Source organism: Magnolia sinica, chromosome 8 (assembly GCF_029962835.1).
Source record: "Magnolia sinica isolate HGM2019 chromosome 8, MsV1, whole genome shotgun sequence".
Classification (NCBI taxonomy): Eukaryota; Viridiplantae; Streptophyta; class Magnoliopsida; order Magnoliales; family Magnoliaceae; genus Magnolia; species Magnolia sinica.
In genome coordinates, this window is record NC_080580.1 from 17,834,557 (window position 1) to 17,858,662 (window position 24,106).

At 41.8% G+C, this 24,106-nt stretch overlaps 1 protein-coding gene across 3 annotated transcripts in view; it reads left to right on the forward strand.

Moving 5' to 3' along the window:
* The window catches only part of LOC131253019 (DNA repair protein RAD51 homolog 4), a 63,871-nt gene that overhangs the window by 24,149 nt on the left and 15,616 nt on the right, over positions 1 to 24,106 (forward strand). For 2 of the 3 annotated variants that reach the window (XM_058253844.1, XM_058253846.1), the window contains one exon: positions 19,893 to 20,042. The exons of the other annotated variant lie outside the window; for it this stretch is intronic. In XM_058253844.1, the coding sequence (XP_058109827.1) occupies positions 19,893 to 20,042 (150 nt within the window). The remainder of the gene's footprint in view (positions 1 to 19,892; positions 20,043 to 24,106) is intronic. 3 annotated transcript variants of the gene reach the window in all.

Genomic DNA, 24,106 nt, shown 5'->3' on the forward strand with positions numbered 1-24,106 from the left:
AGGCAAGTCCCACTAAGATACATTATCGCCCACGATACTCCTCAAGAGGTCACTAAGGCTTCTGTTAACTACCTCAGTTTGGTTGTCTATTCAAGGAGGATCATGGCGTGTCGTAAAGGCTGTTACGGGGTCGTAAATGCTGTTATGTAATGGTAACGGTGGCAACCGTTACACTTTATAGGGTCGTAAAGGTCGTAACGGCCGTTACGGATAAAATGACCCGTAAAGGCCGTTACAGCCCTAGTAATGACCCGTTACGTCCCCCGTAAAGTCTGTAATGGCCCTGTAACGGCCCGTTACGGGGCCGATACAGGTTCTTCAGGTTTTTTTCAATAGAAAAAAAGAGAGACTGTAACAGCCGTTACAGCCCGTATAGTAAAGGTAACAATGGTAGCCGTTATGGCCACCGTTACCGTTACGGAATACCTTGAGGAGGATATGCACTATAGAATTGAAGCTTAGTCCCCAACTGCTTCCAAAAAGTGCCCCAAAAATGCCTTATAAATTTCGAATCATCTACTAAAGTTATTTGTTTTAGTACCCTGAGAAGTCACACAATTTCTGTGAAGAATATGTTGGTGATATGCGTAGCGTCCATCGTCATTTTGCGTGCAATGAAGTGGGCCATCTTTGAAAAACACTCCCCACAATAAAAATTGAATCTACTCACCTTTGAGTCTTTGGAAGACCCAGAATGAATTCCACATAAATCTCCATCGTCGTTTTAAAGAAAGCGAATGACTTTCCTTCTTGATTCAACATCGCACCAATGCCAACATTTGAAACTTCACTTTACAATTCAAAGATTTATTGAAGTCCGAAATTGCAAGAAATGGAGCATTTATCATCATTTTTTTATGGTATTGAAGCTTCGTTCTTAGTCCATTTGAACTTGCCTTTGCATATGCAATCAGTGACAAATGCGATAATTGTACTGAAATTCCAAATCTATGGTGAAATGTTGCCAAGCTGTGGAAAGAACGGACCTCCGAAAGGGCTTATGGGATGAGCCTCTTCGCCACGGCCTTGATTTTCTCCTAGTGAACCTTGATCTCTCCTGTAGATACAATATACCATAAAAACACAACATTATGGACCAGGAATGAGCACTTTTTCAAGTTAAAAAATAATGACTCCTTCCATAGTACATCAAATATTTGTTGCAAGTGATCAAGGTGAATAGATGAATCATGATTAAAAACAAGAATATTATTGAAATAAACAACTAAGAACTTTCCCATGAAGGGGGCATAGTACTTCTGTCATCAACTTCATGAAAGTGCCTGACACATTTAAATGGTTGAATGGCATGAAGAGCCACTTGTACAACCCGTCTTGAGTCTTAAATGCGGTCTTCCACTCCTCCCTCGGCTAGATACATATCTGATGATATTTGCTCATTAGGTCGATCTTTAAAAAACCTTTGCTCCATGCAACATGTCCAACGTATCATCCAAGTGAAAAATAAGAAACCGGTACTTGATAGTAATCTGATTGACCACACGACTGTCACACACATTCTGTAGGATCTATATTTTGTAGGGGTTAATATGTAAGAACAACACATGGTGATATGCTTTCTCGAATTAAACCCTTTTGTAGCAACTTAGTAACCTGCATGGTGGATCTTAGTATTTTTTGTTAGACTTATTCGACAGTGCGTAAGATTTGGTGGGTTTGAACCCAATACTAAATCAATGTGGTACTAAATGTTCCTTTCCTGAATCATGGATCCTGCTATCCCTAAGACTATACATCCCACTACCTGGTTAAACTGATATTGCAAAGGATTCCAACAAGTTTGCTTTGAGGTTAATTCATCCCAATCTAGAGATTATTGTTGAATAGCAGTTGTAGCATTAATGCACAACCCGATCACCTTACATAACAAACCCCAAAAATACTAAGTATGAAAGAAGATTAGAGCAAGATGATAGTAGGCTTAGAGAGTTGTAGATTGATTGCAAAACGGCTGTCCAAGCCCGGTAATATAAAACTTATATGGGTGCTTATAGGATCTTTGAAGAGACACTATCCATCAACAGGAAATGCTCCGTGTCTCTTTGTTTGCACTAGGGCATTCTCACAATTCAACCTTAACCAGAGTGATCAACGCCCCACCATGTCGTCTTGCCTAACGGACTACTCAACTGCCAGCTAGGAAGCGAATGTGCGAAGTGCAAACTACACTAAAGGTCACTAACCATGCATCACATCATGCATGTGCGCGTGTAGACACTGCTTTGCATCATCCTTTCATTGATTTGCATCATGACAAGGCAAAACCAAAAATCCTCTCCTCCAGCCACATTAAATATATGCATACATAAATAAACAGTCACACACGCATAGAGGCACACACACACACAATAAGGTCGACCTCATGGGAAGCTTCCCATGAGGTGGAGCACTATGGGCTCCATCATGATGTGTGAGGGACATCCATCCCATTAATTAGATGCATCCTTCAATGGTGAGTCACGGGCCTAAAAATCAGGCCAATCCAGGACTTAGGTGGGCCGCGCCATAGATAGCAGTTGAAAGTGTAACGCCCTGAATTTCGGACGCCGAGTGAATACTCGACTCCCGATATCCCGGGTGCCACTTATGCTATGTGGATGCGGGATTCTATGGTTTGTTTCACCTGACATATGAGTAGTTTATAGAATTAAAATAGACTATGCGATGTACCCTGGAATAAATGTAAAATTTTAATGCAAGCAAATAAGCTAACAAGTAAAACATGTCCATCCAGAGTACGGGACTGCAACTGAGAAAAAATATACAGTCCAAAATTACAAAATGTGTCGACTCTTAAGATTTTATCGACGTCTCACAGGCATCCTACATCGACCCACCTAGCAACTGGAAATACGAGGACTCTGAGTCTGTGTGCGCCTCCTCCAGCGTATTAGACTCCATTGTACCTGGATTTATAACAGTGTCTGGTTGGTATTTTAAAACACCGTCCTAGATTGGGAGTGAGTGATGAACTTAGTGGTTCCATTAACTCTAAGTTATGCATGTTATCAATTCCACAAGTAATGATAAAGTAACTTAAACGCCCAGTTTCTAAATGCTCTTATTAATGTACATGCATACTATCATGAGATGATGTATGCCCTCACAATCCAACACTCCCTCATAAGCGACTCTGACGCCACATTCGCAAGTGTCAACACTCCCTCAACACGCGACCACAACACCCAAGTCGCTATAGTCTAAACTAATGTAATGCGATGAATGTTCGTGTTAGCCGAGTGAATTAATCAAGTCCGTTCACCCAACAAAATTGGGGAAGATGAAACACCTTCATTTAATCACTGGCCTCATCCAGATTGCTAAGCCCAGGGCGGCCGTAGCGATTCTGAGCCTGCGATCCATGATCCTTCTGGTTTCGTCACTCCCAGCTGAACTCATATGATAAACAAGATTTGCGAATAGAATTGCTTGTGGTCACTACGGAGAGGCTCGTCACCCAAGTGTAGGCCAACAGCATGGACATGATGTCCCATACAACCATGCTTGGCTCCCGAGACTCGGGGATCGTATCACTAATGGTTATTAGTGGGCTTCTCAAGGGTATGGGGTGCTCCAGATTCATGCAGGCGTGATCGTAGATGGTGGACACACATGATTGGTCGGCCATTAGGCTAATTTGGTTGACTTAGGCGAACCTCGGCGTAACCGGCGTTGGGCATAGGCATCCTGTGTAGTTCGACTACTGTCGATTGTCCGCGTTCGGCTTTGGTCAATTGGACTAGTCTGGGGCAACCGACCTAATCAGGGCCGCCCTCGTGAATCCAAGGTTTGTTGGCCAACTTGACTACCTAAATAGTCCCGGTCAGTCAATAACGCTAATAAATTAACTACTGCGACTTGAGGGGGGAATATAAACAATGAATCAAGAAATTCTACTTTATTGGGCATTTTGTCGAACATGCAAGCTATATTATAACTAAGGTAGCAATTCATGAGGGGTAAAGCAAACTAAATGCATACACAGGTGAGTAATAGGAAGTGCGAGCATTAAATCAACAATTCAAACTACTCTAGCAACATATTGAGCATGCAGGCTTCATCAAACACGTGGATAGCAATTCATGGAAAGTAAACAGCCACACGAGTGCGCATTGGTTAGCAAGCATTCATCCATTCATTACACATAATTTATCAGCACTGGTTGGCATGCATTCGTCCATTCATTACACATCATTAATCGACACTGGTTAGCATGCATTCGTCCATTCATTATACAAATCATTAATCGTGACACGAGTTTGATAAAGGGCAACCTAGGGGTAATGGTCTACACCTTGGAGTGGTACATCAGATTTCAGACTTGCTCCTAGGGCTAGGGTCCTGTGGATTGGCTTATCGATGCCCTATACCAGTGTGGTTAGCTCGCAAGGGCACATGCAATCGGCCCTCAAGGCTCAAATCTCAAGGAAAGGCTCAATAGTTAACTTTACTCATCGTCGGGGCAATTCCTATGGTGCAGTGCAGTCGCGGTTACGTTGCGGGATAGCGGTGGTGGGCGAATTCTCCAATCAGCCCCCTCCTATACCTCCTCTCCCCTCTTCACCTCTCTCTCCCTCCTTTGTTGCAATTGAATTTTCGTATGGGAGTGAGAGAGTGGGAAATGGGGCTATTTATAGTGCCAGGAATGTGCGCAAATAGCCCCGGTGCCCCCTTTTCCATTAGACTTGTCTTGGGGGAGGTTGTTTTCGACTTATAGGGCCTTTCCGGGGGCCCACTGGCTCATACGCACCAGGGGGCAGGTGCCCCACTATGGGATCTATGGTTTGTCACAATTGAGCGGAAATCGGACGCTTCGATCAACCATGGGGACCCCACTTGCGATAAACGGTCGTCGGTGATCGATTTGGGCCGTGGCTATACGGATATGAGGGGAAATATCCTTAACTTGTACGTTGAGTTTGGTTGCGATCTAACAGTCGGAAAGTTACAACTTCGCGAAAGAGTGAGGGAGCCTATTTCACTTAAGTTTCAGATTCGTGTGTTTCAAGCACTCGGCCTCCGGCCTAAATTGAGCAGTTTTGGACACTTCTTGGTTTGCCACCCGCGATGGGCGTCGAGCCTACTGAGACGAACGATTTCCTATAGTTTCGGGCTTAACGGACCTACGATGCGCGGCCTAGCTCTATTTTGGTTTGTCGGGGCGAATCCCGGGAGAGTAAAACCCCAGAACTCCTTTCGGGTCCTCCTTGCCCTTAGGGTTAGCTATATTTGCGATGTTATCCATCCATGAATCATAGAAGTGGTTGTTTGGTCATAAATGCCTCAAATCCCTAAGTTCTATGCATTTGTTCTTTCTAGCCTGTCTGGCACAGTCCTGGGGCGGCTTCACTGTTGGGTGCCCTAGGATCTAGTGTCGATTTGTCTCGGGCGTTACTGAAAGTAGATATCCACCCAATGAAACCTTCTTGTTTGTACATAGGGCCCACTGAAATGTGGTTTTAACATCTAACCCATCCATTGTGTGTGTCCCACTTGGGGGTCTCACCAAATCTTAGGCCATTGCAAAACTCCGGTGTGTCCCACCAAATGCTTTTAGATGTTTTAGGCATGATTTTTCATGTCTTTATATAGTATGGCCCATTTGAGTTTTAGATTAAGGCTGATTTTTGGCACATCCTACAACTTAAGACGGGAAGTACAAAATGCATGGTGTGGATGTCCATCACCCATCACAATGGGGCCCATAGTGCTTGACTTCATGGGAAGCTCCCATGAGGTTGACCTCATAGTACCATTTCCATATGTATGTACGTGTGTGTGCGCGCACCTGTGTGTAATATGTATGCATCCATACATGTACATATATGTGCGCGCGCGTCTCTCTCTCTCTCTCTCTCTCTCTCTCTATATATATATATATATATATTAGGAACGCTCAGCTACGCACCGATTCGCACATCATTACGTGCGAACCTTCCTATCAACCATCGGATAAGGTAGACGGTCGGGATGAAGGCGTTCTTAGCGCGAGCTTAAAAAAGCGAGTTTCCTTCTCTCGCACACCTCTTCACCCACTCTCCGAAGGATGCGGCGGAAGCCTTTTCACATAAAATTCTTCCGCTGGAATGCTAGGTGGGTCCCACCAAGATGTTAGTGATAAATCCACGCCGTCCATACATTTTTAAAAATAATTTTATAGTATGAACCCAAAACTGAGGTAGATCAAATTCTCAAGTTGGGCCACACAGTGTTGATTGAACTCTCACCATTAAAAACTTCCTGGGGCTACCAAAATTTTGGATCAAGCTGATATTTGCTTTTTTCCATCATCCAGGTCTATATGACCTAATCTACAGGTTGGATGTCAAATAAATATCATGGTGGGCCCTAAAAAATATTTAACGGTGAGAATCATTGTCACCGTTGCTTCCTGTGGTGTGGTCCACTTGAGATTTGGATCTACCTTAGTGTTGGGATAATGCCCTGAAATGATAAGGAAAAATGGATGGACGGGGTAGATTTCTCAAAAACATCATGGTGGGCCCCACCTAGATTTCCAACGAACTTTTCAAATTGCGTGCGTCATCAGGGGACGCGGACTGGATACCGACAGAGGGACGCGGATTTCCTGCGAAAGCCTTTTGCAGGAAGTTCCTGCACTAGGAACCCAAGTGGGCCCACTGTCATATTTGTGAGAAATCCTCTCCATCCATCCATTTTTTGAGATCATTTTAGGGGATAAGACCAAAATTTATCAGGATAAAAGACTCAAGTGGGCCGCACTAAAGGAAAAGGTAGTTAGGGAAATTTCTACCGTTGAAACCTTCCTAAGTTCGACAATGATGTTTACATGCCATCCATACCGTTAATAACATCATTTGTACTGGGATGAACTGAAAACACAAATAATAGCATGATTTAAAACATTTTTGGCCCCACGAATATTTCAACTGTGGACATTCAATTATCATGTTTTCGGCCCACTTGAGAATTGGATACGGTTCATTTTTGGCCTCATATCTTAAAATGAACTCAAAAAATGGATGGACGGATAGGATTTCTTAAAAATATGAATGCGCCCCACCTAGGTTCCCAGTGCAGGAAGGCTTTTGCAGGAAATCCGCGTCACCGACGGAGGTTGAGTAGCTGATGCGGATTGGATAATGATAGAGGTTGAGTAGTCAGAGTCTCTACTGAAGTGACGTCACCAAGTTCTGTGTGCCCCCACATGATGTATGTGTTATATCCCCACCATCCATACATTTGGAGAGATCATTTTAGGATATGGTCCAAAGAACGAGGTAGATCCAAGGCTGGGGTGGACCCCACGCACCATAGAAAATAGTGGTGAGAGTGACGCCCACCATTGAAACCTTCAAAAGGTCCACCATAATTTTTATTTGAGATCCGATCTGTTCATGTGTTAACGCAGACATGAAAGAAGGGAAAACACAAATATTAGCTTGATCAAGAACTTTTGTGGCCCACAGAACTTTTTAATGGTGGGCGTCACTCTCCTCACTATTTTCTGTTGTGGGGTCCACTAGATCTTTGGATCTGGCTCATTCTTTGGATCTTGCCTTAATATGATCTCTCCAAATGGATGGGCGGTGTAGATACAAAACATACATCATGGTGGGGCACACAGAACTTGGTGATGTCACTTCAGTAGCGACTCTGGCTACTCAATCTCTGCCAGTATCCAATCCGCGTCAGCTACTCAACCTTTGTCGTGGATTTCCCGTGAAAGCCTTTTGTAGGAAGTCCCTGGGCAAGGATGTTGGGTGGGGCCCACCACCATGTTTTTGGAAAATATACTCCGTTCATCCGTTTTGCAAGCTAATTTTAGGACAAGCGACGAAAAATGAGGTTGATCCAAGACTCGACTGGGCCATACGAGAGGAAACAGTAGGGATTCAGCAAGAACCGTTGAAACATTTATATGACCATAAAAGCTTTTTTTCAGGATAATCTTTTTTGTATTTTCACTTCATCCCTCTGTTAATGACCTTATAAATGGTTATGATGGCATATAAACATCAAGGTGGAGGCCGGGACGGTTTTCAATGGTAAGTATTTCTTTCCCCAATTTTCCCTCTCGTGTGGCCCACTTTAGTTTTGGATCCACCTCGTTTTTGTTCGATTTTCCTAAAATGAGCTCGACAAATGGATGAACGGAGTATATTTCCCAAAAACATGGTGGTGGGCCCCACCTAGCATCCTTGCCCGGGAACTTCCTGCGAAAGGCTTTCACAGGAAATCAAATCCACCCCTAATGACGCACGTAATTTGCAAAGTTCGTTGGAAATCTAGGTGGGGCCCACCATGATATTTTTGAGAAATCTACCCCGTCCATCCATTTTTCCTTATCATTTCAGGGCATTATCCCAAAACTGAGGCAGGTCCAAATCTCAAGTGAACCACACCACAGGAAGTAGCAGTGATAATGATTCTCACCGTTAAATATTTTTTAGGGCCCACCGTGATATTTATTTGACATCCAACCTGTAGATTAGGTCATATAGACCTGGATGATGGAAAAAAGCAAATATCAGCTTGATCCAAAATTTTGGTAGCCCCAGGAAGTTTTTAATCGTGAGAGTTCGATCAACATTGTGTGGCCCACTTAAGAATTTGATCTACCTCAGTTTTGGGTTCATACCATAAAATTATTTTAAAAAATGTATGGACGGCGTGGATTTATTACTAACATCTTGGTGGGACCCACCTAGCATTCCAGCGGAAGAATTTTATGTGAAAAGGCTTCCGCCGCATCCTTCGGAGAGTGGGTGAAGAGGCGTGCGGGAGAAGGAAATTCGCTTTTTTAAGCTCGCGCTAAGAGCGCCTTCATCCCGACTGTCTACCTTATCTGACGGTTGACAGGAAGGTTCGCACGTAATGATGTGCGAACCGGTGCGTAGCTGAGCATTCCTCTCTCTCTCTCTCTCTATATATATATATAAATGGTACTATGAAGTTGACCTCATGGAAGCTTCCCATGAGGTCGACTTCTGTGGGCCCCATTGTCGATCCATGTTGGACATCGCACCATGCATTTGGTGGGTTCCCTCTTGGTTATGGGATATCTCAAAAATCAACCGTATTTATAACCCAAGTGTGTCACCATCTGAAATCTTGTGAAGCCATGCCTAAAACATCTAAAAGCATTTGGTGGGGCCCACCTGAGTTTTGGATATGGCTGAAACTTGATGTGCGTGACCCTTCATCTAAGTGGGAGACACAATGGATGGGTTGGATGTCTGAACCACTTCTCATTGGGCCCTATAAACAGTCATGAAGGTTTCAATTGGTGGGTATCAACTTAAGTCATCGATTGGGTGCATTTGATTGATGGGGTGGATGTCCAACATAGCTTACGATGGGACCCACACAACTTGACTCTAGAGAGTGTTGTATAGTGTGTGTTTAGTGGCTCTTCTAATGTAAGTGCATGTGCAGCTCTTTTAATGTAAGTGCATGTGCACACTTTTCTCTTCTCCTGCAGTGTACTATATGTACTCTATTCTAAAAAACATTGTGTGTAAGGGCTTGTTAAAATATACACAACATTTTTCCCAAACTCTCCTCTTTCTTCTTCTCTTTCACTCTTCTCCTCTTTTCTCTACACTATAATCATCAAATCCTTTTCTACTTGGTATCAGAGCGTAAATCTAAGGATTCTGCATCTAACAAGTTCAAAGGCGACATGTCACCTTGCTGATGTTAGCAGCCGTACGACTGACGTTAGCGTTGTAGGACGCATGAATCCCATTTGAGCTAAAAGTTTAGGTGTTTGATAGATCTTGATTTTAGAAGATTTGTCATGATTTTTTTTAAAGAATTTTTTGGACATCCTTTCATGATGTTTTGGCTAAAATAGAGAAATTCAAAAATTGGGTCCCTTATCTGTTTTTCTTCGATCTACCTCAAATCGTTAAGCTTTTTCTTGGTTTCTTTGCTCAAGGACCAAAATCAGGATTTTTTTATTTTTTTATTTTTTTATTTTTTGATTTTTTTTTTTTAAAAGTTAAGATTCATGTTTGAGTGATTTTTTTTTTTTTATACTACAAATGGATGTGCGGCTAGGCTGTTTTTCACTCAGGTGTGTCAGATCTGACTGGATTTCTTGTTATTTTGGGCGATTACTATTTGTTTGAGGTGTATCTCTCATTCCCTTGAAGGATTGAGTGAGAAAGAGTTGTTTGAATCAGTCCTTCTTACTTTCTCCTATGGATGACAAAGGACCCTCATCTCTTGGCATGGGCTCACTTGAATCAAATCCCTTGCAGATTACGTCCATTAAGTTAAACGGTGACAACTATCTTCGATGAGCACAATCTATAAAAGTGTTCTTCGGAGCCGTGAAAAGTTGTCGTATATTTTGGATGATCCTCCAAGTTCTACAGATGCTACCTACAAGTCTTGGACAAAGGATAATTATCAAGTTATTGCATGGTTGTTGAATAGTATGGATTCTTCGATTAGCCACTCAGTGATGTGTTTATCCTCGGCTAAAGGCATTTGGGATACATTTCATGATATGTTTTCAGATTCTCAGGATTTTTCACGGGTATTCCATCTTATTCAAGAAATCGGTCGGTTCCAACAAAACTCAAGATCATTAAAATATTACTATTCGACACTTCGGGGCATGTGGGATGAGTTAGACTTGTATCAGCCTCTTCCTTCCAAATGTAAAGAGGATCATGAACATGCCCATAAACAGTGGGACGATACTCGTATCATGCAGTTCCTAGTGGGGTTGAATTCTGATTATATTCATGTTTGAGATAAGGTTGTTATGCAGGATCCTCTTCCCCCATTGATGACGGTCTACGCCATGTGCCAGCGCGCTACTGTATCCGCTCTTCCTTCCCATTCATTTGTTCCACCAGAACGTTCGACACATCTTGGTGGAGATCAATCCTCTCTTGACTTTCGGGCACCATCCTTGAATTCAGGGCCCATTTCTGGTTATGGTGGCCATGGTAGAGGTGGACGAGGATGCGAGGGAGATTGCAGTTGTGGTGGACATGGACATGGACGAGGACGTGATGGTTGCATTGTGGTAGCACCAATCATATTGTTGATTATTGCTGGCAGCTCCATGGTCGTCCTACATATGTCGCTGCTTCTGTTGCCTCCATAGTTGCTCATGAGGGATAATCTTCCACCTCGACAGTTGAGCAGTCTTCTTCAGGGGAGTCTCTTATCATTTCATGGGATTGGAAGCTCTAATGAACCTCATAGTACCTTTCCCTATATATACACACACATGTGTGTGTGTAGAGAGAGAGAGAGAGAGAGAGAGAGAGAGAGAGAGAGAGAGAGAGAGACCCTATGAATTGTACCATAGGACAGATACGTGCGCTCAAGGTTCGTGGATAGAATTAGAGTCGCCCACACTTGATTTTTGATGGGCCCACCATGTTGTATACATGAAATCCACTCCGACCATTACATGTGCCATCTCATGTTAGGCCCATGGAAAAAAATCGAGGCCGACCCATGATTTAGGTGGGCCCCACTGAAGGAAATAGTTGGGAGAAACATCCATTGTTGATTTCTAACAAGGCCCACTGTGATGGTTATGGTAAATCCACTCAAACCATTATATGCCACACTAAAATTTAAGCATGGGCCCAAAAATCAAGCCCATCCGTGATTTAGGTGGGCCACACGACGGGAAACAATTTAGAGGGTGTGTACCCCTGTACGCTATATCAAATTGTGTAGCCCACATGAATCACGGTTTGGGATGATTTTTGAGCCTTACATTTAATATTGGGTAACTCACCTTATGGTTGGAGTAGATTTCGAAAATACAGGATGGTGTGACCACCCAGAAATCCCACCATTAACGTAGAAGGCATTTATGTAGACATAGCAACAAAGGCAATGAGGATTGCATACTGCCAGCAGGGATGGTGCTCTGTGGGCCCCATCATGGTGTATGTGTTTTATCCACGTTGTCCATCCATTTTGCCAGCTCATTTTAGGGCACCACATGAGCCCAAAATGAGGTAGATCCAAATCTTAGGTGGACCACACCACAGGAAATAATACTGATTGAACTCCCACCATTAAGAACTTCTTGGGGGCCACAAAAGTTTTGGATCAAAGTATGATATTTGTCTTTTTCCGTCATCTGTGACCTAATCAACATGTTGGATGGCAACTAAACATTATAATGGGCCCTTAGAAATTTTTAATGGTGGGCGTTCAATTACCACAGTTTTTTGTTGTGTGGTCCACTTAAGATTTGGATCTGCCTCATTTTTGGGCATGATCCAAACTGGATGGATGGCGTGAATAAAACGCGCACATCATTTTAGGGCATGCAGAGCATCCTCCAATGGGTCGCTAGTGGTAGTGGCCGCACCATCCTGTAGTTTTGAAATCTACTCCGACCATTAGGTGAGTTAATATTAGATGTAGGGCTACAAAATCAGCCCAATCAGTGATTCAGGTGGGCCACACAATTTAAAACAATGTATAGGGCGACGCACACTCTCGACAATTGTTTCCCTTGGTGTGGCCCACTTGAACCATAGAAGGGCCTGATTTTTGGGCTTCATGCCTAAATTTTAGTGTGACGTATAATGGTTTAGGTGGATTTCACATAACCATCATAGTGGGCCTTGTTAGAAATCAACAATGGATGTTTCTCCCAATTGTTTCCTTCAGTGGGGCCCACTTGAATCACGGGTCGGCCTCAGTTTTTGGTCCTGGGCCTAACATGAGATGGTGCATCTAATGGTTGGAGTGCATTTCATGTACACAACATGGTGGGCCCATACAAAAAATGAAGGGTGAGCAAGTCTAATTATATCCTCGACTCTTGACGTTCTATCCTTGACTTTTGACGTAAGAGCGCACGTAGCTCTCCTACGCTACAGTTCGTAGGGGATTGTGCAATTGAGATAAACTTTTAAACACGGGTGATTGATGGCAGGACACCCTCTTAGATCGTATCACCTTGTCTAACGTGTGGGGTTGCAGACAGTGGATACTGTCTGTTTTGCATTGTGTTTGATGAAATGGATAGGATCATCCAATTGAGACTGATTTCTCAACTATAGAGAATTAATGGTGTGGTGCTCCTTTTCCACATATCACTTGTCCAAATGTGTATTCATTTATTCTTTTCACACTAAAAATGATTTGAATGTGATCAAAATCTTGAGAGATAAAATAGACCAAGGCAATCTTATAAGTTGGGCATCGTTTAGAAAGTAAAAAGAACATAACAAGAGTCAATAATTTCTTTGCACTATCTATCGGCCGCATTTCACTTCTTCATAGTTACATTCACCCTCACATCATCCGTTGCAATAGACAAAGTATTAAAATGATTCCCCAAGTCCTCAGAACTTTGAACCATATGAAGTTCCATTTTTGTAATTTCCAATTCTTTCTTGACTATTTCTAGTTCTCTCTTCAGCAAATCACGCTTTTTCTCCTCAAGCTTCCTCGCCAATTTTCCAAGGCCACTCTCATCCTCCTTGTTTGATGTTCCTAATATTTGCTCTGCAACGTACTCGTCACACCAACAAAAGAAGTGACAATCTTTTATTCCCTATAATTAAATTAAATAACAAATTCGATCACTAACATGAAAGTTAGAAAAAATTAATCAATTTATTAATGAAATGCTAAGTTTTAGAATACAACACTTTCACAGGACATCTGTAAAACCATCTGCCTCGATTTTTGGATGTATTTGATTTTAATATCAAACACCTTGCTTTTACATGCAATTTATCTTCTTGATATGACTGCGGTCCATATTCTGCAAATTTTATTAAGTAAAGAAATTAGCATAGATGAGATGAGGAATTAGATTAAACCAAAACAAGACAATGGTGGACATCCTAAGCAATGGTGTGCATCTCATAAACAAATTTTTTAAAAACACAATACGATAAAAAAGAGAGTGAAAAGTAACCCTACAAGATGGACAATTGTGATAAATGTGTACTCTATTGAAACAAGAACCCGCACCACAACTAAAGAAGATGAGATGTCCAATTACAAGAACTAAGAGATCTGTTTTGTGAGTACTTCTTAACTCCACAATCAGCCGAATGCACCCTCAAAATCAACTAGACAATTGCAAACCAAAATAAAAATCAATGATTGTACAGACATAGCTTACACTAGAATTCAAACTTTGAACATGCATTAGTAGCTTATCATGTAGGGTTAATAAATACCTTGAAACAAGAGAAATTGTCAGTCTCATTCAAAGGAATTTATTTAAAAAATTGAATTTCTTCTTAATAAATTCTATCATTCACATTTCATAAGAACCTTCTCAAACAGAAGGTCCTAAATCTTCTAGCTTAACTTATCTTCATCTATCATGTAAACATCACTTGTGGAAAGCATATCTATTGATTGGCTACACTGAAGATTTTTTTTTTTTTTTTTTTTTCAATTTGAATTAATATATATATATATATATATATATATATATATATATATATATATATATATATTTAAATTCATGGAAGAATCTGTATCCAGGGACAATTTCAAGCTAGGTTTGTTTGATCTAGCACGAATTATTTTGATCTTAGCATGGATAGTGCTTTCTCCAAAAGCCATCTCCATTAGCAACCATTACCTTTCAATTTTCAAAAAAGAATTGCAAAAAAAAAATAATCTTGTTTTCCAAAATTTTGTCGATATTTGTTATATCCCCAAACCAAAAAAAAAAAAAAAAAAAAGAAAAAAAGGAAAAAAATCTTAAACACATTGTACTTTTTAATATATGTTTTATTCCAAAAAGATTTGATAAACCTTATAAAAATCAGGTTTCCCAATATTTTTTTCCCAAACCAAAAATCAAATCTTTTATCACAAACGAAAAATGGAATCCACCATAATCATGTTGGAAGCCCTAACCAGGAGACATGTAAATCTCCAAATTTTAAAAGCCCTAACTAGGGAGGAGAGAGAGAGAGAGAGAGACCATAGCGTGTGATTCGCGGAGATGCAAGATGGAGTGACTCATGAATGTTGTAATGGAGGTCAGCAAGAGATTGAGAAAGAGAGACGAGCGAGAGAAGGGGTTATAGCTGCGTCGTGGGGGTGATGGATTTGGGGAGACAGAGAGCTCGAAAGGCCTATTCATGAGAGATTTTTTTATATAGCCCACACGTGAGGGACTTTCCCTCTCCCTCTAATCTCAGCTTTCCGTTAGATCCAACGGCTGACGAGTTTTCTCGCACGTAAGCTCCTGCACACCGATTGGCAACTGAGCATTCCTCTCTCTATCTCTCTCTCTTTTATATATATATATATATATAGCCCACACGTGAGGGACTTTCCCTCTCCCTCTAATCTCAGCTTTCCGTTAGATCCAATGGCTGATGAGTTTTCTCGCACGTAAGCTCATGCACACCGGTTGGCAATTGAGCGTTCCTCTCTCTCTCTCTCTCTATATATATATATATATATATATATATGTCCCCCCCCGAAACTCTATGAGCCCAATTTTCAGTCCGATCCAAAACTCTAGTGGGCCATAGTAAAGAGAAATGCAAATCAAGGGAGGAAACTGTTTCCTTTTGCCATGGCTTGCTAGAGTTTTGTATTGAGCTGAAAATTGGGCTTGTGAGGTTTTAAGGGGTGCCGCATCACGTGGATTGTTCAGATTATGTGCCCATGACATGTGTGCAAAGGTGCGCAAGGGTGCTGATGCAAGACGATTAACCACGTGCTCTAAAGGCTCGAATTGTTAGAGCATGGCGAATCAATCCTATTATCTCATAGCCCAAGCCTCACATCGCATGGGTTAGGACCTCGGCCGAACCCTCCTCGTGGGCTCCAAATCACATGGGTACCGTCTTACACGGGCCACCCACCTCGAGTGTGCCCTTGCATCCCACATGCAACCCCACTCAAGCCCGGTGTGAAAATGCCCCTGCATTAATCACTCCCGGTAAGGAGTCACGAACATGAGACCTCCCGCTTTGATACCAATTTGATGTCGGACAATCAACCATTTGCTCTGAAAGCTCGAATTGTTAGAGCATGGCGAATCAATCCCCTTGTCTCAAAGCCCAGGCCCCACATCGCATGGGTTAAGACCTCGACCGAACCCCCCTCGTGGGCCCCAAATCACATGGGTACCGCCTCACACGAGCCACCCATCTCACATGGGTGGGGCCTGCCTCACACAAGCCACCCGCCTCACATGGGCCGCCCACGTCGAGTGTGCCCCTGCATCCCAGATGCAACCCCACTCGAGCCCTGTGTGAAAATGCCCCTGCATTAGGCGCTCACGTAAGAAGGTGCGCATGTGAGCATTCCTTTCTCTCTCTTTCTCTCTCTCTCTCTATATATATATATATATGAGAGAGAGAGAGAGAGAGAGAGAGAGAGAGAGAGAGAGAGAGAGAGAGTTATTGTTAGTAATAAATGAGGTAATAAATAAATGGAGGAAAAAAGGGTTTTATAAAGGTAAAATAATAAATGCAAGCATGCATGGTGTTATTTTTCAAGGCATGAAATAACTCCCTTATACTTGGTATTTATTAGCATTAATTCAAATTAACAAAATCTAAACTGGTTGGACCTAAGGTATAGTTCTACTGGTTGGACTTGAGAATGCCTCTCTCTCTCTCTCTCTCTCTCTCTATATATATATATATATATATAAAGTTATGAAATAACTCCCTTATACCTAGTATTTATATATTTGTTTGCTTTTCAAAATATAAACGGCAACTTTTGAAAAGATTCGTATAAAACTCTGTTTTGGAATCCTTTAAAATTTTTTTTTTTTAAAAAAAAGCTCAGTTTTTGAAGGAAATGAAAATTTCAATAAATAAAGAAGCTTGTACAAGTTTTAGAAATACACCACTTATTTGATGTGTTACCCACGTTTTGTTCCAATTTTACCCAAGAGGACCTGGATCGAACTACATTACACCATAGTTCAAAAACTTGAAATCTCAATTCAACTTGATGTCTAGTTGGTTCTAGTCAAATTGAAGGCTCAAAATGTATCTTTTCTTAAGTTGATTAATTCATCATCATCATCTAAACCTTATCCCTGCTAAATGGGGCGGCTACATGAATCCTTTTCCCCCATTCCACTCTATCAAGGGTCATGACTTCAGTTAGGCCATAGGTCATAAGTCTTTTCTACCACCTCCACCCACATTCTTTTGGGCCTTCCCCTTGCCCTTTTAGAGCCTTCAACTTGTACCAACTCACTCCTTCGAACTGGCTTCTTGGTTTCTATTGCACATGACCAAAGCATGTAAGTATACTTTCCCTCATCTTATTACCTATTGGAGCTACTCCTAAATTCTCTCTGATGCATTCATTTCTAATTCTATCCTTGTCTTACCACTCATCCATCTCAACATCCTCATCATTTCAGCTTCCCTCATACTATGAACAAGTTGTTCCTTGACTGCCCAACAATCTGTCCCATGAAGCATGGCTGGTCTTATGGCATCCTATAAAATTTCCCTTTCGGTTTCGGTTGATTAAATATTTAATAATTAAAATACTAAAGTATTTCTAGTAGTAATGAATATTTAAAACGGTTTGATTATGGTTAAACATACAAAACAACCAAACTAAACAAATTGCAGCTCATTTTGGGCTGGTAATGTACCTTTGCTTTCTTAAATGAGGTCTTGTAGGTTATTTATTAACCCTTTGATTATGTTAATCCAATTATGTTAATCCAATCACTCTTCACTTGTTACCTGTGGTCCAAATGTTGACCCATTGATTGGACGACGTGGATCGATGAGCCCGTTCACCTATTGTTATATTTATGTTTTGTTGATGATAAGCCTTGTTCAAGTTATCGTTAATGTTAAGAAAACCCATTATATGAATACATGTTTCTATGGAAGTTTGCTAAGCCTACGTGTGTATGGCCTTCCCCATCCATGTGCAAGAACACATGCTAATATGGCTTTTGTGTGCTAGATCTGAGCTTGCCGTTAGGTGGGTCACACTGACTAGATCTAGCTGAAAATCAGGCCGTTTCACTCAGGTGGGCCACAATGTGCAATAGAAAGCATGGTTGAATTTTTTTTCTAAGCATCTATTTATTTCATACACGGTGGTCTACCGTTCACCTGAGTGCAATGGCCTGATTATTTTGGTATAGTGTGGCCCAGCTAATGGAAATAATGGATCTCACACGTATGCCATATCACCATGTGTGTTTATGTGGGTGGGTAGGGCTTTCTACATGTGTGACCTTAGTGAACCTTTGTCTATGTAGGTGCATGTGTCTAAATAAATAAATAAACTGAATGAGTATCACTGTGGAAGAGCTACGAAACACCCTTTGGGCATTTAAAAATAAAAAATAAAAATTAGGCCCTCTTTTAAGCTATTGAAATTAGGGCTGTCAATGGGCCGGGCCGGGCCTGGGCCTAGCAAACACTAAATTCTGAATGGGCCCAGCCCAATGAGTTCAGACTGTGGGCCTAAGTCAAACCCAAGGACTGACCTTATGACAACCCTGATTGAAATATAAGAAGTGGTAGGCCTTGCCTTTCAAAGCGACGAGTGATTTTAAGAAGATACCCACTGTGTATTCTAAGAGGATAGTTGCTATATTCTACATGTGGAAGTAACAAACAACTTCACTTTCTTAGATGTAACTTGAATGAATTAAAGAAAGGATGCATTTTCTATATTTTAGGGGGCTTGCAACAATGCCAAATTTGTAATGAAACAAGCAATCGGGTAAGTTTAACATATGTAGTTTTTCTTTGTTAATTTTGGACAATGCCCTAATCTTATTCAAACCACAGAGCCCTCTGTAAAGGGAAAATTGTCAAGTTAAAAATATCATCGTCTGTCTGCATGCCCGTATTTTATTGCGTATGTCTATGTATATGTTGGATTGATATTACGAAGTTGTATGATAATTAAGAGCCAGTTTGGATGTACCTCAAAATTAGAGCTGGGCATCGAGTCGAGTCAGACTGAGTTAGGGCTGACCCGACTTGATCTCGACCCAACTCAGTACTGAGTCCAACATGCCTGACCTGATCCAAGTTAGGGTCTGGCCTGCACTGATCTAGACTGAGTCTGACCTGGTCAAAAGAACCGAGTTGGGTCGAGTTGGCATCGAGTCGGATCGAGAGAGAGAGAGAGAGAGAGAGAGAGAGAGAGAGAGGAGGGTGGTGATGGTGGTGGGTGGTTGTTGGGCTTGGAAGAGGAGGATGAGGGAGGGAAAGAGAGAGAGAGTTTGGGATCGGGTCGGGGTCGGGGTTGGGTATGGTTAGAGATAATTAAAAATTAGGGTTTTTTTTTTTTTTTTTTTTTTTTAAATTCATATATACCCGAATTTGAGTCGAGTCGGGTTTCAGATCGAGTTGAGTCTGACTGGATTGAGTTATTGGATAACTCAGACTAGACCCGACTTGAGTTCGAATTGGGCGAAGCCTACTCAGTTTGGACCGACTCACCCATTTGGTTCGGGTCGAGTCGGGTCTGAACAAGTCAGACGAGTCGAGTCAGGTGAGTTGAGTCGTCCCATGCCCAACTCTACTCAAAATGCAGACAAGACACACATCCATAATCAGAATCAAGAGATGAAAGGTATTCAACATGTTGCCATACAGACTTTTGTGTATGTGCCAAATGGCCCTGCTTACCCAAAGTGCGAGTGCCTGGAAGCACAAATACCACCATCCAAGTTCTGGTGTACATCCAAACAGCCCCAAAATCCTAGTTGCATAATTTACTTGTTAGAGGGAAATCTTCGGAAGAACTTTCTCATTTAACTAAAATCATAGGAAATACAGCACATGAGCATATAGTCAACATGTTATTATCTATCCAGGCTGTCATTGCAATTAAAAAAGTCAATAGGTCCACTTTCATGCTTTAAAATAATGCTTGTGTCATTGATTAAGGTGACTAATCACATGGTTGGTGGAGAGGGAGGAAACACTAAGCCAGCCCTTGGGGAGACATGGAAGACTGTTCCGCACGTGCGCCTGCTGCTTTCTCGTGATCACAGGAGCAACATCTACAATGTATCTGTATTGAAACACACATGCATGGTATGTTCATCTCTGTAGTTTACAACTGGCCATAATGATGCATTTCCAGGCCACTCTGAATATAGTGATATGCATTCCATGACATACATGCATAGCAGCCTCACACATGACACATGTGCATATCATCCAAATAGTATGCTGCACAGTGGCCATGCCTTAGACTGGTTGACCTAGCCATCAAATGAATGAGTTTCTATCTTGAATGTAGACATATACCTTATTTTAACAGTTTTGATAATCACATCCATGTAAAAGTCGGCAATTGAATGTTCATTTCTTGGCCCGTCAATGGGTAGGTCCGAGTTGATGGATATTGCCACTAGAAATTGAGATTTGAAAAATATTGCTATCTTAATAACTTCAAATTGAATAAATCACTGATCAAAATATCAGAAATAAATTTGGTGCACGGTGCGATTTCCAATGGGGACATATAACAAGGTGAGAAATAAGAAAATAGGCCTAGTCCCAATACTCCATAAAATCAATGATAACGCCTAGGTCGTTGATCTTCTTGAGGGCCTGGAGATCTTGTGAATGTTCAACGTGGCAAATTTATATGAGTATGATGAGCTAAGTCCGGCAGAGAACTTGGGGATGAGTTTTTCTCAAGTGGAGACCAAGATGGACTGCAAAAAGCCCAAACGGAAGCAGACGTAATTCATCATATTTGGGCCTAGTATTACGTGGGGCATGATGTAACTAGGCCCCAAGAGCATTCGGATCAGAGAAATTCATTTCGGATTGAGAAAAATTGCCATTCAAAGCGCAAACCATAAGTTTTGATTCGGAATTGAGTTATTGGATGCACGATCTATGAATTTTGACTGAAATTTCGTTCTGGGGCCAATTGACACGCTAACGCGTATCGCATTGCTCCATTTTGCGAGAAAACGACTCCTTCCTACTCATGTATCCCGTTTTTAAGAAAACTTACTATTTTTAGTAAGTTTTAGGTTGGACATAACTTTTTATTCTTAGAGTTTTAGTATTTGGTGTCTTCTTAGGGTTTGCTTCTTATCACGACAGAAATCATTCTGCATAGTTAGATTAGAACTTTCTATTTTTGGTAAGTTTTATTATTTTAGGAAAGTTTCAGTTTATTTGCATTATGATGGAGACATCTCGTGCACACGCACGCCCCCCTTACGCACGTACGTGAGGACGGACCCGCCTTCGATCTGGATCGATGACGACATCTATGGAGGGCCTCTTAGTTAGAGGACCGTTGGTTCCTTGGGGTGGACCCGATCATCATGTGGATCTCATCATTGGATCTCATGATCGTGGCCCACTACCTTAGGTGACTTAGGACTTTGAGTTTTACTTATTACCGTTATTAGGAATATCATGAACTGTTTAGATTGCATTGATTAGTTGTTATTTTTTATTACTTCGTCTTTAAGTAATAGTATGGGCACATGACGCGACTTTTGGCGTAAGGTTTTTCTTATAAGTACGCAACCTCTTGTAGGGTTTTTTTTTTTTTTTCCATTGAAGATGATTAATAAAATTTTGCGTTTTCCTGCTTCTCTAATTCTCTGAGTTGTGGAAACCTAATTGGGTGCGAAACCCTCCTTTCTTCGAAGGGCTAACTACCGTGATGCGAAGCCACACCTATCCTAAATTGCCCTCATCTCATACCCTCCATATTCCTCATCTCCTACAGCCATCCCCTCATCAAATCCACCCACGTTTGCAGCTAATCTTTTCCCTGCAGCAGATTTTCAGAATCTGTCCTTGCTGGAGGGCTGAAACTTCGGGGGAGCACCATGTTCAAATTGATCATCCGTTTGGCTTGAAATTTGGAGGGAAGGTGGCCCATCCTTGGCCGACCAGGCCCTAACTGGCTGATTCTAGATTCACGGGCCTCACACATGTGCGGGCCGCCATCCACGCACGTGCGTCAGGCCGGTTTGCTGTCCACACGTGCGGGCTGATCACATGTTCCCTTTTGTCTCTATTGCACTCCTCTTTCACCTTGTTTTCATAACCCTAACCCCAGATCATCTCAAATCCCCAAGTTCTATTCTACTTTTGAAATCCTAGGTTTTCCCGAATTGAAACGTGAGAATCCCTTGGATTGAGAAATAATCCTTTGCATGTGTGGATGAATCTACTATCCTTTGAGCATTGTTTGGTCTATAATTTTTAATTGATTCAACCCTAACATGTGTATGCTTGGACTCTCATAGATTCCCCCTGTTGAATGCTTGAATTTATGTGGGATGTGGAATTATTGTGAATGTTTCTAAATTATTATGATCTAAACCTGAAATCTTGCACATCATATCTAAATTTCATGTCCTGCATCAAATTTGGTATCAGAGCTTAGGTTTTTCGTAGGGGATTGCATTGCATGTTTAGGGTTTAGTCTACTAGCATTTATTTTGCATTAAATTTCATCATATAGGGCTGTTTAGGACCCATCATTCACAACATAGACTGCTGAATTTTTTATTGTTAGAAATTCCCCAATTTTTGTTGCTAAATTTTCTGTTAACAAACTGTTTGGACAGTTACGTTGCTGGAATTTTAGGAGCGTTGCGTAGTTTCCCTCATATACTCCTATAAGAGCATTTTGTCCTATTTAGATGCATGTAGTTGCATTAGAGGACTTTTGAGTTGAGTGGGTAGTTGTATGCATACACGTATTGGTTGCGGTTTTGGGTTGCAACCTGCACTAAACATGGAGCAATTACAAGAGTCAATGGACAACATAACCCGACAGTTTGAGTCTTTGGGTGGGCGCTTGGAACAACGTATTGACCAACGCTGGGATTAGCTTAATGTGCGCGTTACCTAACTAAAGACCTCCGCCTGGGTAAACCCCGCCATTGGGGAAGATGCCCGATCCCAGACAGGTGGTCAGGAGGATAGACAAGGGAATGAGGGTGGCCAAAGAAACAGACATTGGGCGCGCACCCGTGCACCCATCCCGCGAGGGGCATTATGATCATTATGACCCAGATGCACAACTCCTCAAGGGAGTTAGGGTAACGTTTAATGGCCACTTGGAACCTAAAACTTTTCTAGATTAGTTGGAGGATATGGACTACTATTTTGAGTGGTACGATATGTCGGATGCTCGTCGAGTCCAATTTACCAAGATGAAGCTTGTAGGCCAAGCAAAGCGGTTTTGGGCTACTGTGGAGCGAAAGAAAGAGAGGTTGAGGGAACCCCCAATAGTCCATTGAGGAGAAATGAAAGAAACTCTTAAGAAAAAATACTTCCCATTCTCTTATCACTTGAGGTTGGTTGAGGAATCGAAGTCCAAATCTAAGCTTCTCCATATTCTAAATACCAAAGACTTTGAGCGAGAGACTGAGTCGGACTCGATGGTGTACGCCCTTGTGGCTAGGGAAAGTGCACTAGAGGCTAGTGCAGAGTTACCCACTGAGGCCATTTCGGTAGTGGATGAGCTTCATGATGTCTTTCCCGATAATCTACCGGATGAGCTTCCCCCTATGAGGGATAAACAACACGCTATTGATTTAGTCCCTAGGGCGACTCTATCAAACCTATCTGAGGTGGTCAATAGGAGAGAAATTTGCTTAGGTGTTTAGTGGGGGAGCACACCAGGATGTGGGATACTGCACTACCTATCGCCGAGTTTGCATTTAATAGTTTTGTCAATAGATCCACGGGTTTAAGTTCTTTTGAAGTCGTTACTGGTTATAAACCTAGGAAGCCTATTGATCTTGTCTCTATGTCCCTGTCCCATAGGCCATCAGAGTCTGCAGTGTCCTTTGCACATCACATTTATCATTGCATCAAGAAATCGGGCGAAAGATCAATACTAGTAATGAACATTACAAAATTTTTGCTGACTAACATAAACGATTTAAGGAATTCAATGTAGGGGACTCTGTGATGGTCCGCATTAGGCCAGAGCGGTACCCTCAGGGAGCCGTTTGTAAATTACACGCGCGTAGCGCTGGACCATTCAAAATTATAAAACGAAACGGTTTCAATGCGTATGTGGTAGATTTTCCACATTCCATGGGAATTAGTTCCATATTCAATGTGCATGATCTAGTTGCATTTCAGGGGACCACTGATAT